Source organism: Pelobates fuscus, chromosome 6 (genome assembly GCF_036172605.1).
Source record: "Pelobates fuscus isolate aPelFus1 chromosome 6, aPelFus1.pri, whole genome shotgun sequence".
NCBI lineage: Eukaryota > Metazoa > Chordata > Amphibia > Anura > Pelobatidae > Pelobates > Pelobates fuscus.
Window position 1 is genome coordinate 51,271,213 of NC_086322.1, and position 17,421 is coordinate 51,288,633.

The 17,421-nt window shown below is 43.8% G+C and overlaps 1 protein-coding gene across 3 annotated transcripts in view; it reads right to left on the reverse strand.

Annotated features, from left to right (window-relative positions):
- Positions 1 to 17,421, reverse strand: part of ZFYVE28 (zinc finger FYVE-type containing 28) — a 216,646-nt gene that overhangs the window by 14,074 nt on the left and 185,151 nt on the right. For 2 of the 3 annotated variants that reach the window (XM_063457688.1, XM_063457690.1), the window contains 2 exons: positions 13,090 to 13,197; positions 938 to 1,092 (listed from right to left, as the gene is read on the reverse strand). In XM_063457688.1, the coding sequence (XP_063313758.1) occupies positions 938 to 1,092; positions 13,090 to 13,197 (263 nt within the window). The remainder of the gene's footprint in view (positions 1 to 937; positions 1,093 to 13,089; positions 13,198 to 17,421) is intronic. The other variant, XM_063457689.1, reaches the window with a different exon arrangement.

A 17,421-nucleotide genomic window follows, 5' to 3' on the forward strand; every position in this document is an offset into this window, starting at 1 on the left:
TGTGTGGCTAGGGAAGAGGGAATGGTTTGTTTATCATGCTGGGTCACTTAGGAAGGCCCACCAATAATGTGTGGCTAGGGAAGAGGGAATGGTTTGTTTATCATGCTGGGTCACGTAGGAAGGACCACCAATAATGTGTGGCTAGGGAAGAGGTAATGGTTTGTTTATCATGCTGGGTCACTTAGGAAGGCCCACCAATAATGTGTGGCTAGGGAAGAGTGAATGGTTTGTTTATCATGCTGGGTCACGTAGGAAGGACCACCAATAATGTGTGGCTAGGGAAGAGTGAATGATTTGTTTATCATGCTGGGTCACATAGGAAGGACCACCAATAATGTGTGGCTAGGGAAGAGGGAATGGTTTGTTTATCATGCTGGGTCACTTAGGAAGGACCACCAATAATGTGTGGCTAGGGAAGAGGTAATGGTTTGTTTATCATGCTGGGTCACGTAGGAAGGACCACCAATAATGTGTGGCTAGGGAAGAGGGAATGGTTTGTTTATCATGCTGGGTCACTTAGGAAGGACCACCAATAATGTGTGGCTAGGGAAGAGTGGTTTGTTTTTGCAACCTTCTGTGAGGGGGCTTTCTGGTTGGTGAATTCATAGTTGGTGAATTCATTTATTTACTACTCTTACTGTAAATAAACTAAATCTGGGATTTCTCATGAATAAATTTTTTTTAAAATAAATTCTTAATTTAATAGGTTTTGTTGATTTTCTTTTCCCATTTGAAAACATCTCATTACTAATTTGAAGGATACAATAACAATGTGAGGAGAACAGAGGTACATAACCATGAAAACATATTTGATAACCCCGGCACAGGTTACAGTATACATTCCACATTGCGTTCCAATTAACAGTATCACGTCTTGAACATTTTGAAACGGTCACAGCCAATAGTGAGTGCCAACGGATCTGAAGAAAACACTCACCTGAGATGCACACAAAAAGCCTGTGAATGAGATCATTACTGCTGTGAAAACGGGATCTGATCTTCTGTCTGGAAGCAATTTTTGCAGCCTGAAGGGCCAACTGAATTTCCTCCTGATCAATGTCGTCTGATGAGCAAGAGCTGGTCCTGCCACTGCTGTGTGAAACATTGAAAGTAATCATTCACCCAATCCTCCAGAAGGTGTCACAGGAGATCTGAACTCAGTCTGCAGCGATGTAACAAATGCACAGTGATCTCACATTCTAACAACCCTGGCAGATAACCTCACCAGAGTTGTGATTACAGGGGACAGGCTGTGACAATCTGCAGATAGGATTCCAGTCCCTTATATTGCTTTACAATAATGCACTCCCTACCGCAGCTCAGAGACTTGCGATGTTACCAGCAAACCCCCAGCCCATTTCAATCCTGGATATAACTTTTTCCTTGCCAATAAATGTGTCAATGCCTGGGGTCAAAGCCTCAACAACATTATGGGGGTCATACTGCTGGACAGAGAGGGATACCTTGCGATGCGTACTATATCTAAAAGTATTTGTTCTTTTATTTAGCTGGACTGGCCTCTCATCTTTCATCTAGGAACTCACGGCAAGTTAAATCAGCTTTTACAAGAGGGACATCTACTTCTTTGTATCGTTGGGGATTGTCCAGTCAATTATTTCTTAGAATTTCTTATGGCTAGCATTTGTATTGGTTAAGGGTTAGTAATGTATATGTTTGTTCACCTGTTTGAATCAAGACATGTACTAGGAATGTCAAGTGTTGCTACGGAGGAAAAATAAAAAAACAGAACTCGTGACGGCTACAGATATTTTATAGTGCAAATTGTGTATGCATGTACATTGATACTGACTAAATTGCAAGTGTTTTTACAGACAACCTATTTAAAGTACCGGTACATCTATAAGTAGGTCCAGTATATCAATAGCCATATGGTATACCGTGTAATGGTATAATTCTATCATACCAATCTATCATTTACAGACTTCACAGTCCTAATGGAATGTCCCACTTTTAACAGTATGAGGTCTGCACACGGCTGCCAATTCTAAGAAACATTAGAATTCTATGTTTGCAGAGGGGCTTCAGGGAGTAGGATTGTAGGGATGATAAGAAATGTGATTGGTCTTACAGGGAGGGGTAAGTTTGATCTTTGAACAGCACAGTTGCCAGTTTAACAAGGGAGCATAGGAGTTGTTGGCTATGATACTACGGTGTCACTTTCTAAAGACTCATGCATGCGCAAACTAACCATGATTATTACTTAACCCCGAATGGAAAAGGTCTTCCAGTTGGTACAGTAATGTTTAAACACAGAACAAAAAACACATAATTAGTGCCAGCTGCGCTGTTCGCCAGCAAGTGCGGGCACGGTTAAATCTGCCTCTAGGTCTCCATTCTCTGCACTTGTTTTAATTAACAAAAAATAAAAGAATCTCCCTCCCAGCATTAGCATAACAGAAATATATTTATTATTGATGCTTAATCCTAAAATCGATGTTACAGCATGTAACACGACACAACCTCAAATTACCCCGATAGCAAAAGCAAAAACAATTATGTGCCATTAACAGGATTAGGAGCTGCAGATAATTAGTCTTTATTCAGAACCTGACATACTTCCCTCTATGCAAGATTCAATTACAGCCCTGATTCCCTGGAAGACTTTGCTCCTTTACAAAGGGACTGGGTTTAGACTAAACTAGAATGAAAACGTCATCTCAAACTGGCCCTACAAGCACGCTGTACATCTACGTCAGCGATAGGCCCTAGGCACACCAATCTACAGATACAGGTTCCTGGTCTCCTGTCAGCGGTGGTGGTCAACCCCTGTGCTTCTGTTCATATTAAGGAAACCTGGCTTTCTCTGGTTGTTTTTCTATCTTCAGGTAGCTATATACTCTTCTATATACACTACACTCCGTGACAGTGATATGAATTCTAAAACACAGAAGAGAAAGTCCTCAAGCCCAGGCATAGAGGGTTCCCAAAGCCTTGACTGGCCAACGATGGATGCTTTGGTACATTCCCGGGTCATTTTAGGAAATGGAGTGTGATTGAATTTATTAACATATGCAATGAAAATTAAAAGAACATTATAGACTGCATGATTGGGACCATTTTCAAATGATATAAAGAGGAAGAAATAAAAGAATTAAAGCGGCACTGTCATGCCGAATTCCGTTTTTTTTTTAACCCCCCTCCCGCCTCAACTACATCCAATCGACCCCCTAGTCATCCCCAAATGCCCCTATGCCCCCCACATTACCTATTTTTTATTCTTTATTTTCTGCCCGATCTTTATTCAGGGCGCCGCCATCTTTGTGTGGGTAGGTGAAGTCCCTATGGGACACGTCATCTACCCACACTACACAGACTGTGAGATTCCCGCACATGCCCAGTGAAACACCTGGACATGCGAACGGGAATTTCACCTATTCATTCATTCATCAGACAGACGAATGAATGAATAGAAAAAATCAGACGAACAAACTAACACTGTGTATCACTGAGTATCAGTGTTAGTTTGTTCGTTCAGTTTATTACAAGGAGGGAGCTACCGGCGTGCAGCTCCCTCCTTGTAATATGTAACTATAGAAGCGGCAGGGAGCAGAGCTCCCCACCACTTCATAAGCCCCCCAGGTCCCCCCCTCACTCTATGGGGGTCAATATGACCCCCATAATAGCACAAGGGAGATTAAAACCTCCCCAATGCCCCTACTCGCTATATCGCGAGTAGGGGCATGTCCACTAAACAGTGAGCAGCCTGTGGCTGCTCACTGTAAAAAAAAAAAAAAAAAAAAAAAAAAGGGTAATAAGGGGGGGACGGGGGGCCTACTGTCCTCCCCCGCCGGCCCCCACCCCTGGACGGCGGGTGGGGGCCATAATGGGAATGAGGGGGGACCTACTGTCCTCCCCTCAGGCCCCCACCCCTGGGCGGCGGGTGGGGGCCATAATAGTAATAAGGGGGGGGGGGACCTACTGTCCTCCACCCCCCGGCCCCCACCCCTGGGCGGCGGGTGGGGGCCATAATAGTAATAGGGGGGGACCTACTGTCCTCCACCCCCCGGCCCCCACCCCTGGGCGGCGGGTGGGGGCCATAATAGTAATAAGGGGGGGGGAACCTACTGTCCTCCAGCCCCCGGCCCCCACCCCTGGGCGGCGGGTGGGGGCCCTAATGGAAAAAAGGGGGGGGGGGACCTACTGTCCTCCCCCCGGCCCCCACCCCTGGGCGGCGGGTGGGGGCCATAATAGTAATAAGGGGGGGGGGATCTACTTACCTTCCCCCCCCCCGGCCCCCACCCCTGGGCGGCGGGTGGGGGCCATAACGATAATGGGGGGGGACCTACTGTCCTCCCCCCGCCCCCACCCCTGGGCGGCGGGTGGGGGCACTAAGTAAATTCCCCCCCCCCCCATCAAGGTGACTAGGGGTGCCCAAGCCCCTAGTCACCCACCCCCCACCCATATAAAAAATGCCCCTACCTACCCCCCTCACCCTAAAAAATAGTGAGGGGGGAATAAAATTGCTAACCTGTAAAGTAAAATTAAACTTACCATTCGACGTCTTCTTTTTCCTAAAATCTTCATTTTTCAGCCCCAAAAAAGGCCAAATAAAAAACCATCATAGCCGTCGAACTAAAAATAAAATAAAAAACCCGAGCGCAAAAAAAAAACCCGACGAAAAAGAAAAAACCCGAGCGCACAAAAAAATAATCCATCTTCACCCATGGAGGGCTCCGCGCAGACTGAGCTCCGCAGGGCGGGGCAAGGCTTATAAAGCCTTGCCCCGCCCTGCAATTAGCCTAAGAACACTCTGATTGGTGGGTTTAAGCCAATCAGAGTGCTCTTTGTCATTTTACAAGCGTGGGAAAGTTCTTTGGAATTTTCCCACGCTTGTAAAATGTCACAGAGCACTGTGATTGGATGGCTTGAAATCCATCCAATCACAGTGCTCTGTGTCATTTTACAAGCGTGGGAAAGTTCTTTGGAATTTTCCCACGCTTGTAAAATGACACAGAGCACTGTGATTGGATGGATTTCAAGCCATCCAATCACAGTGCTCTGTGTCATTTTACAAGCGTGGGAAAGTTCTTTGGAATTTTCCCACGCTTGTAAAATGACACAGAGCACTGTGATTGGATGGCTTTAAATCCATCCAATCACAGTGCTCTGTGTCATTTTACAAGCGTGGGAAAGTTCTTTGGAATTTTCCCACGCTTGTAAAATGACACAGAGCACTGTGATTGGATGGCTTTAAATCCATCCAATCACAGTGCTCTGTGTCATTTTACAAGCGTGGGAAAGTTCTTTGGAATTTTCCCACGCTTGTAAAATGACACAGAGCACTGTGATTGGATGGATTTCAAGCCATCCAATCACAGTGCTCTGTGTCATTTTACAAGCGTGGGAAAGTTCCAAAGAACTTTCCCACGCTTGTAAAATGACACAGAGCACTGTGATTGGATGGCTTTCAAGCCATCCAATCACAGTGCTCTGTGTCATTTTACAAGCGTGGGAAAATTCCAAAGAACTTTCCCACGCTTGTAAAATGACAAAGAGCACTCTGATTGGCTTAAACCCACCAATCAGAGTGTTCTTAGGCTAATTGCAGGGCGGGGCAAGGCTTTATAAGCCTTGCCCCGCCCTGCGGAGCTCAGTCTGCGCGGAGCCCTCCATGGGTGAAGATGGATTATTTTTTTGTGCGCTCGGGTTTTTTCTTTTCGTCGGGTTTTTTTTTTTGCGCTCGGGTTTTTTATTTTATTTTTAGTTCGACGGCTATGATGGTTTTTTATTTGGCCTTTTTTGGGGCTGAAAAATGAAGATTTTAGAAAAAAGAAGACGTCGAATGGTAAGTTTAATTTTACTTTACAGGTTAGCAATTTTATTCCCCCCTCACTATTTTTTAGGGTGAGGGGGGTAGGTAGGGGCATTTTTTATTTGGGTGGGGGGTGGGTGACTAGGGGCTTGGGCACCCCTAGTCACCTTGATGGGGGGGGGGGGGGAAATTTACTTAGTGCCCCCACCCGCCGCCCAGGGGTGGGGGCGGGGGGAGGACAGTAGGTCCCCCCCCCATTATCGTTATGGCCCCCACCCGCCGCCCAGGGGTGGGGGCCAGGGGGGGGGGAGGACAGTAGATCCCCCCCCCCCCCTTATTACTATTATGGCCCCCACCCGCCGGCCAGGGGTGGGGGCCGGGGGGGAGGACAGTAGGTCCCCCCCCTACTACTATTATGGCCCCCACCCGCCGCCCAGGGGTGGGGGCCGGGGGGGAGGACAGTAGGTCCCCCCCCCCTTATTACTATTATGGCCCCCACCCGCCGCCCAGGGGTGGGGGCCGGGGGGGAGGACAGTAGGTCCCCCCCCCCCTTTATTACTATTATGGCCCCCACCCGCCGGCCAGGGGTGGGGGCCGGGGGGGGGGGACAGTAGGTCCCCCCCCCTACTACTATTATGGCCCCCACCCGCCGCCCAGGGGTGGGGGCCGGGGGGGAGGACAGTAGGTCCCCCCCCCTCATTATCTTTATGGCCCCCACCCACCGCTCAGGGGTGGGGGCCGGGGGGGGGGACAATAGGTCTCCCTCCCTTATTTTACTTTACGGCCCCCACCCGTCATTTAGGGGTGGGGGGCAATATTTTTTTTATTTTTTTTCTACAGTGAGCAGCCACAGGCTGCTCACTGCTTACTAGACATGCCCCTACTCGCGGTATAGCGAGTAGGGGCATATTATTTACTAATACCAAGTCATTTTTACTTGGTGTTAGTAAATTTGGCTGAAAGACCAATTCAGGTCTTTCAGCCTTTTAGTAGATAGCTCCCTGATACCGTGGGAATTAGGGAGTTATCTACTAAGCGGCTGCAAGATGCAGCCACAGCAATGAATAGGATCGGAGTTTCATTCATTTGAATGAAATTCCGATCCGAACAAAGTACCGAATTGCTTCCTAACACCAATGGAGAAACGGTGCTCATTCTGTTAGGATGCAATTCGGCAGTTTTGCCGGCGTTCTGTCTAAGTGACAGGACTTTCGGCAATACTGACAGGAAGCATTGTGGGAACTGGGAGGAAAGCTAGGGATCATGGGAAAATTGCTCTGACCAGCGGAAATGAAGCACACTTTGCTCCTCCGCTGGTCAGAACTGGTCAAGCGGAGGAATCCCATAAGACAAAGAGTCCCTACTTTGTCTTATGGTTTTAAAGAAAACTAAAGAAGACAGGAAGAAAAGAATAACAGATCCTGAGAGAGGGGGAGAAGAGGAAGAGATTGAGGAAAGGTAAGTTCGGCATGACAGTGCCGCTTTAAAGAAAAACTTTTGATTCTTTATTCCAAATAGTTTAAAATGGCACAATGGTGGGATGGATAGAAAAAAAACTATTTATTAAAAGGAAATATAGTGTCAAGGTTATTAGTTTTATTTTTTGTGGTCTATTTGAAGATTTCCTGACGGCTGCCATGACATCACGTTTCCCTTTACTTCAGGGCTGTCCAACCTGCGGCCCCCCCAGATGTTGCTGAACTACAACTCGCATGATTCTTTCAATTAAAAAGATAGCCAGGGAATCATGGGAGTTGTAGTACAGCAACATCTGGGGGGCCGCAGGTTGGACAGCCCTGCTTTACTTTCATTGGATTACATTGTTATCAATATCAGGCAAAATTGGTGAGAGAATATTGTGTACATGTATCTGCACAAACTAGATTTCGAAAAGTATCTACTATACATTACAGAAAGATTACAGTGTGTTTCATTACTTTGGAGTTATTTATACATATAACAAATTGTGAGACACTTTCTCGTAGACAACGAGGGACAATCTAACAGGGAGACGTGTATTTGGACTCTAAAGATGACCTTTCAGAAATACAGATCAAATTTACAAGGTCCTGCTTCCTATACTAGCTCTTTCTAAAATCTGACAAAAAGAGTGCGCCCAAACATTGTGTGATGATACAGAGTTTGAGAGACAGATGAATCACACAATGTTTGGGCGCACTCTTTTTGAGAGAGAGGTGGATCACATAATGTTTGGGCGCACTCTTTTTGAGAGAGAGGTGAATCACAATGTTTGGGCGCACTCTTTTTGAGAGAGAGGTGAATCACACAATGTTTGGGCGCACTCTTTTTGAGAGAGAGGTGAATCACATAATGTTTTAGCGGCGGGGAGGATACCATCTTTAGAAATGTTAGTCTGTAAGCAAATAAGACATACTCCGTTATATTTAATTAAATGCATACTAGATACTTAATACGCTTTTTACAATTTTTCGACACATTTTCTGCCATTTTAAACTATTTAGGACTACAGTCTATTGTTGGTACTTGGATGAAAAGGCACTGCATATGATTTTGAATCCTTTTTTAAGATCGGTAAGATATACATAGACTTTTTCAGTGTTAAATCAATACACGGTACAATTAAGAAGAATAAAGAAAGTGGCCAGATAAAATTGAAGCAGAATATTTGGGGATTGTGACATAAATAAGGGACACTTGTAATGTACACAGTTTCCTAGGGAACAATCATATTGCCAACGTAGAGGTATATATCAGGAAGGTCACGGAGCTAACAAAGTGGGTTTACGAAAGTTAATAAAACAGAGTATCAGGGAAAAGAGTGTGTATACCAAGAATCTGAAATTAATACCGTTTGGTGTACTGGAAGATGGATTTAATTTATCACAGAGGCAAGTATGATACCATGTCACCAAAATAAAAAAATAAAAAGGTGTAGAGATCTGCAGCATTTGCAAGCTGTGTTTAGATATAACAAAGAAAATATACATAATTAAACGTATGCATGTTTCCATTGGGGGTATATCTACCAAACAGTGACTTTATTTCATTTGTATTTCGGTAGCAGAATATGCCTTTAGATGCAACGTTCCTGCTACATAAAGGGTTAAAGGAGTAGCTCAGCCTTTAGGATTGCCAGGCTGAACAGCAGAATAGCCAGATACACAGCACTCCTTTTCATCAATCATTATCTCCGGGGTTTCTCTTTGAGGATCTCATGGAGTATCTCTTATTTGAATCCAAAGATATTGTGGGGGTAATTTTAACTGCCAGAACAATGTGCAACATCTCCAATAAGCTTAGGCAACCATCTAGCACCTATGGGGTTAAAAGACTAATCTCTGGTTCTAAATGCATCAGGGAAGATGTGTAAGAAATGCTGAGAGCAGACGGCACGGGGGTGGGTAGATACAGTATGCTGTTAATCCCAAAACAGCTCTACTCACCATAAAACATAACACGCTAAGAAATGGGTAGAGCTTATAAACATTATGTACAGCGTGCACAGGAAAGCAACAGAAACCACTGGAGACAATCAGAATTGTTTTCTAAAAACAAAGTGTATACCTATTACAATATGTATGGCGGTAAAAACAAAATGCCTAATACAAGGAAATTTAGAAAACATTCTTTCACCTCAACATTTTGTTCAGGGCTTTGTGCTCCACGAAAATCCCGATCCCTTCGTTAACTGACCTACATATCATTCCTGATCCCCCATTCCTCCTCTTTCCCTCTTACTGCTGATATTATCTGTATTGGCAGTCAGTATTATTGTTTTACCTATTCTTCATTTATGATCCTTGTTAGGATTTGACGTTTTCTCAGTTTAACGTTCATCAGATTTTATTACGTTTATATGACTGTACGGCAAAAATGTAAAAAAAAAAAAAAAAAAGTGTGCATGTAAGTATATATATATATATACTCAATTACAGATACAGTATGGCTATTTTTCATGAATTTTATATTCCAATTTCAATAAGCTACAATTCAGATTTTTGTGAATAAACCCCCGTGTTCTTAAATTTAAAGACTAAAATTAAAAGTGCTATTATAAGTCATGCTTTTAAATTCAAGGTTACTTTTTAAAAAAATGTTGCTTTAATGTTGTTCTGCCTTTCCTTTACCGTTAATCTATACTTTTTCGGGTATGTACCAAAGCCGCAAGGCTATTTTTGAAGAGCTATTGACAAACACAAATGTAAACAATGACATGTTTCTAATTATCCAGTTGTCCGGTGTTACCTGCTTAATAAGGTGCTGTGCAATTATTTTTAAAACTTGCCAAAGTGTGCATGTGGGGAATCACGCAGGATAGAATGAAAACTGAATAAAGTTGCACGTTATGAATAGATGTGATAAAGTCGTTGGGAGTTTATTGCGCTAACGGGGAAGGTCGACATTGATTGCTATCTGCAGTCACAGTTAATGGATGGCAGTGGTTGATAAGGGCAATCACACTACTGATAATAAAATCCTTATGTTGGTACAAGATGAAAGACGCGCCTGTAGTATGGAAGAGATTAAGAGGAAATGTAGACCGCAAAGTGTACAAAAAGGATAAAAATAGTGAACGAGAGAGAGCGGAAACTCTGAAAGTTTAACAAGGACATTAATAAGCTCTGTATTAATATATATTCCGCTTATAGACCATTAGGAAGAATGGTTAAAAAAAAAAAAAAAAATCCTTTGGAATGTCTTTGACCCAGAATCCCTGGCAGCATTGGTATGTATGATTACCTGTTAACATTATGCAGTGTTAAAAGGCAGAAACAAATATAAGACAAGAGTAGGAGATCTCCAGAGGAAAAAAAAAAAGAAAGTATTTTTATTGAGGAGTGGATGAAAAATTATAATCATAAACCCACAAAAACTCTAGTGTGGTGCAGGCTGAGAAGATAGGTCACTGTTAAAAGGACCTCTAAAAAGTAAACAGGAAGTAAACTATAGTATATAACAGTGGTTCCCAAACTTATTAAGTTCAAGGCGCCCTTAATGTTTCAGTATTTTTCCAGGCACCCCAAGTCAAAATTTCTAGGTTGTATGTAAAGCGCTGCTGCATTTACTGGCGCTATAGTGTAATGTACAGTGTTGGTGTTTGAATGGATCCTTGTATACATTTATTGTGTTTTAATACAGGGTTGTGTTTGTATGTAATGTTTGCGTTTGGTTGCAGGGGTGTGTCTGAATGTAATGTTCACTTTTAAATGCTGATGTACATTTGTGGGAAGTATTTGTGTTTGAGTAAAGTTGTGTGTTTGTGAATTTTGTTTTGTTTGAATGCAGGGATGTGGTGTTTGTATGTAATATCTGTGTTAGATTGCAGGAGTGTGCTTGTATGTTGTGCTGGTGTTTGACTGCTTGGATGTATGCACATACATACATACATACATACACAGATATTCATGCACATTAACACACAGATGCATATAAATACACTGACACATCCACACAAATTCATATAGACCCCAACACATACACACATATAGATACACACCGACACATACAAACATATGCACACATGCACCCTGACACACACAAACATTGATACATGCCCACACCATGACACAGATACACACTGACATGAAAACACACACTCTGACATATATACACACTAATACTTACACAAACAAACAAAAACTCACACACATGATTTATTTTTATTTTTTTATATCTCCAGCCACCCTCCTGTTAGCTTACCTTATGTGCCAGGAGGGTGGCTTGGAGTCCTGCTGCTGTGGGAGTGAGGGGTCTGGAGCTCTTCATGCTCCTCTCCCCTCATGCTGCAGCTGCCTCCTCTCCCTGCCGCACTGTTTCCCTGCAGGATGCTGGGAGGAAGTGACAGGCTGTAACTTCCTCCCAGCCGGCCGACATTACAGGGCCCTGGTTGCGGTCTTAAAGGACCGCGGCACTTGAACGGGTCCCTGTTGAGCAGCAATGTTTTACCGGATCTATAATTATAGCATCGGAAAAATATTCCACGGCACACCTGTGTGCACATAAGGCACACAGTTTGGGAACCGCTGGTATATAAACAGCTTATTGTGGTATGGATATCAGTAGATAAGCAGAAGACCACAACTGATCAACCAGAATGAGACTTTTTAAAATCTTCTGCGGAAAATAATTAGTGCTTTGTTAATTAGTAATTTTTTAATTACATTAAATAGATGTTCTATTCCAATACGTTGCACAGAAGTTACAGGTGGAAATTGATTCATATTTGAGGGATCAATTCTTCTTTATTGTTGTTTTAACTATCTATTTAAATATAAAAAGTTGACAAAGATGTTGATAAACGAGTTCTAAAAGACAAGACAATATGCAGGTCTATCTTGAGGATGTCCAGGATGTCCCATGACAAAGCCAGTAGGTGAAGGTAAAAACATTTAGCCCCAACCATGCCAATAGATTTGTTTTGTTTTTTTAATGCAGCAAAAACTGGGGAGTGGGGGCCACACCATCAGCACCTGTAGATAATCCTTGATTATATAAAATCACGGAACTGAGAGTGAAATACATTAAGCCAATACAGTTTGAATTTAAATAAAAACAAAACATAAAACAGAATATATTAAAATAATCACCAAAGAACAGGAATAAAACAAACACCACCCATTGCCAGGAGAAAAGGAGAAAGTGTGAATCAGTCGTGAATGGCAGACCAAGTCCCAGAAACCTGTAAGTAAAGTAGTCTGGCTGAAGGTAGTAAGAGAAGTCTAGCAGAAGATAGTAAGGTGTCTTCCCAGTACCCTGTAATGAGAGCTCCCTAAAACATCATATTTACTCGCTGTCAGTCTCTGACGACGTGCGACCATGCAAAGTAGCATGGAAGATAAAAATAACGTCTGTGCCACTGGAAACAGTTTATAGCACTCTCTTCCAATTGACACTTAGTTTTGTGGATCTCTCAGCTGAGCATTAAACTTTTACAAATAAGATTCACAAATACCACAATTAATTTTTTTCCATTTAGAAGAAACGTTTTATTTGGCTGATATTGCCCCGGAAAGAGCAGCATGCACTAAACGATAATGAAAAACAGAAGGAAGAGCTTCAAACGCAAAACGCTTTCTCACCACACGAGAGACTGTAACCCACACAACGGAAAGAAAAGGACAGACGGCATGCAGACCACAGGAGCAGAAACAGATTAAAATATACTTTGATATGTTCAAAAGTATGGAGTGTTGTTTGGAAAACACACATGATGGAGATAGAAGGGTTTGCTGCCACACTGGTGCAAACTAGCTCAGAATGAAAGGAATAAAGAAGATCCCATTACAGAGTGCTTTAAAAGATTGGAGAATCTGACTGCGAGACAGTGTCATTACCTCAGTGTATATATGCTGGAGATGCTACTACATGTAGTGACAGAGACACTCTCATAGTCACTGCTGGAGATGGAGTTGAGGGGAGACTCGTGCATGCCATCCTGAAAACTGAAAAGAATATGGAAATAAAATGAACGACATCGAACAAAGGAATGAAAGGCACAGTGGTAACAAATTGGTCTGTAACGACAACAGAAGGAATGTGGGACTCAGTAGGAGCTTAAGCGGTTCTGTATACATACATCAGCCTTGGGAACTTTAATGTTAACAATTCTATCATGCAAGAGGGCAGGATGCTTCCTCCACAGAACTTAACTTAGAAACTTTTAGAGGTACACAAGAGTCAGCAAGTCTCCAGCTCTTATGGAACTACAACTCCCATGCTGCTTTGAGAGCATAACGTGATAGGCACGAAAACATATCTCATGATGGCTGGATATCAGTAGTTCCACAGACCTCGTGTGGCACTTGGAGGATACCTACTAACAGTGTATAAAGTCCACTATACAAAAGACAAAACAAGACATAGCTTGTACTTACAGAGAAGTGCCACACCAAGTTGCCTGAATATTGACACACATTTAATTGATTCTCATCAGTCTGTTATTTAAAAGGAGCCAGAATATGTACTTGGTTGATTATGACTTATAAGCACACATATACACTTGTGAATACAGACATGAATAATATAGTTTCTGAACTTCTATCAATATTGCAACAAATAGAGTAGATGGATACTAAAATGAATGTTTTCCTGAAATGCTATTGTGTAACAATGTGAGATATTGATACTTCTATTTACATATTGCCATCGGTACACTTCCTTATATACTATTATTACTACACAAAGCTGATCAAATGTACTGTGTACATAGTGCAAGTTAATTATTTCTCTTCATATTGTTTTACTGTCCCATTACACCTGAGAGCAGCAGCACATATTGGCACACTATCCAGAGCTGTGCATATTGGCACACTATCCAGTAGATGTGCATATTGGCACACTATCCAGTAGACGTGCATATTGGCACACTATCCAGTAGACGTGCATATTGGCACACTATCCAGTGTAGTGCATATTGGCACACTATCCAGTGCAGTGCATATTGGCACACTATCCAGAGCTGTGCATATTGGCACACTATCCAGTGCTGTGCATATTGGCCCACTATCCAGTAGACGTGCATATTGGCCCACTATCCAGTAGACGTGCATATTGGCACACTATCCAGTAGACGTGCATATTGGCACACTATCCAGTGTAGTGCATATTGGCACACTATCCAGTAGACGTGCATATTGGCACACTATCCAGTAGACGTGCATATTGGCACACTATCCAGTAGACGTGCATATTGGCACACTATCCAGTAGACGTGCATATTGGCACACTATCCAGAGCTGTGCATATTGGCACACTATCCAGAGCTGTGCATATTGGCACACTATCCAGAGCTGTGCATATTGGCACACTATCCAGTAGACGTGCATATTGGCACACTATCCAGAGCTGTGCATATTGGCACACTATCCAGAGCTGTGCATATTGGCACACTATCCAGAGCTGTGCATATTGGCACACTATCCAGTGCAGTGCATATTGGCACACTATCCAGTGCAGTGCATATTGGCACACTATCCAGTAGACGTGCATATTGGCACACTATCCAGTAGACGTGCATATTGGCACACTATCCAGTAGACGTGCATATTGGCACACTATCCAGTAGACGTGCATATTGGCACACTATCCAGAGCTGTGCATATTGGCACACTATCCAGAGCTGTGCATATTGGCACACTATCCAGAGCTGTGCATATTGGCACACTATCCAGAGCTGTGCATATTGGCACACTATCCAGAGCTGTGCATATTGGCACACTATCCAGAGCTGTGCATATTGGCACACTATCCAGAGCTGTGCATATTGGCACACTATCCAGTGCTGTGCATATTGGCACACTATCCAGTGCTGTGCATATTGGCACACTATCCAGTAGACGTGCATATTGGCACACTATCCAGTAGACGTGCATATTGGCACACTATCCAGTAGACGTGCATATTGGCACACTATCCAGTAGACGTGCATATTGGCACACTATCCAGTAGACGTGCATATTGGCACACTATCCAGTAGACGTGCATATTGGCATTCTATCCAGTGCTGTGCATATTGGCACACTGTCCAGTGCTGTGCATATTGGCACACTGTCCAGTGCTGTGCATATTGGCACACTGTCCAGTGCTGCGCATATTGTCACACTGTCCAGTAGACGTGCATATTGGCACACTATCCAGAGCTGTGCATATTGGCACACTATCCAGTGCTGTGCATATTGGCACACTATCCAGTAGACGTGCATATTGGCACACTATCCAGAGCTGTGCATATTGGCACACTATCCAGTGCTGTGCATATTGGCACACTATCCAGTAGACGTGCATATTGGCACACTATCCAGTAGACGTGCATATTGGCACACTATCCAGTAGACGTGCATATTGGCACACTATCCAGTAGACGTGCATATTGGCACACTATCCAGTAGACGTGCATATTGGCACACTATCCAGTAGACGTGCATATTGGCATTCTATCCAGTGCTGTGCATATTGGCACACTATCCAGTGCTGCGCATATTGGCACACTATCCAGTGCTGCGCATATTGGCACACTATCCAGTGCTGCGCATATTGGCACACTATCCAGTGCTGCGCATATTGGCACACTATCCAGTGCTGCGCATATTGGCACACTATCCAGTGCTGCGCATACTGGCACACTATCCAGTGCTGCGCATATTGGCACACTATCCAGTGCTGCGCATATTGGCACACTATCCAGTGCTGTGCATATTGGCACACTATCCAGTAGACGTGCATATTGGCACACTATCCAGTGCAGTGCATATTGGCACACTATCCAGAGCTGTGCATATTGGCACACTATCCAGTAGACGTGCATATTGGCACACTATCCAGTATACGTGCATATTGGCACACTATCCAGTAGACGTGCATATTGGCACACTATCCAGTAGACGTGCATATTGGCACACTATCCAGTAGACGTGCATATTGGCACACTGTCCAGTGCAGTGCATATTGGCACACTATCCAGTGCTGTGCATATTGGCACACTATCCAGTGCTGTGCATATTGGCACACTGTCCAGTGCTGTGCATATTGGCACACTGTCCAGTGCTGTGCATATTGGCACAATGTCCAGTGCTGTGCATATTGGCACACTGTCCAGTGCTGTGCATATTGGCACACTGTCCAGTGCTGTGCATATTGGCACACTGTCCAGTGCTGTGCATATTGGCACACTGTCCAGTGCTGTGCATATTGGCACACTGTCCAGTGCTGTGCATATTGGCACACTATCCAGTAGACGTGCATATTGGCACACTATCCAGTGCAGTGCATATTGGCACACTATCCAGTGCTGTGCATATTGGCACACTATCCAGTGCTGTGCATATTGGCACACTATCCAGTGCTGTGCATATTGGCACACTGTCCAGTGCTGTGCATATTGGCACACTGTCCAGTGCTGTGCATATTGGCACACTGTCCAGTGCTGTGCATATTGACACACTGTCCAGTGCAGTGCATATTGGCACACTGTCCAGTGCAGTGCATATTGGCACACTATCCAGTAGACATGCATATTGGCACACTATCCAGTAGACGTGCATATTGGCACACTATCCAGTAGACGTGCATATTGGCACACTATCCAGTAGACGTGCATATTGGCACACTATCCAGTAGACGTGCATATTGGCACACTATCCAGTAGACGTGCATATTGGCATTCTATCCAGTAGACGTGCATATTGGCACACTATTCAGTAGACGTGCATATTGGCATTCTATCCAGTGCTGTGCATATTGGCACACTATCCAGTGCTGCGCATATTGGCACACTATCCAGTGCTGCGCATATTGGCACACTATCCAGTAGACGTGCATATTGGCACACTATCCAGTAGACGTGCATATTGGCACACTATCCAGTAGACGTGCATATTGGCATTCTATCCAGTACACGTGCATATTGGCACACTATCCAGTAGACGTGCATATTGGCAAACTATCCAGTAGACGTGGATATTGGCCCACTATCCAGTAGACGTGCATATTGGCACACTGTCCAGTGCAGTGCATATTGGCACACTATCCAGTGCTGTGCATATTGGCACACTATCCAGTGCTGTGCATATTGGCACACTGTCCAGTGCTGTGCATATTGGCACACTGTCCAGTGCTGTGCATATTGGCACACTGTCCAGTGCTGTGCATATTGGCACACTGTCCAGTGC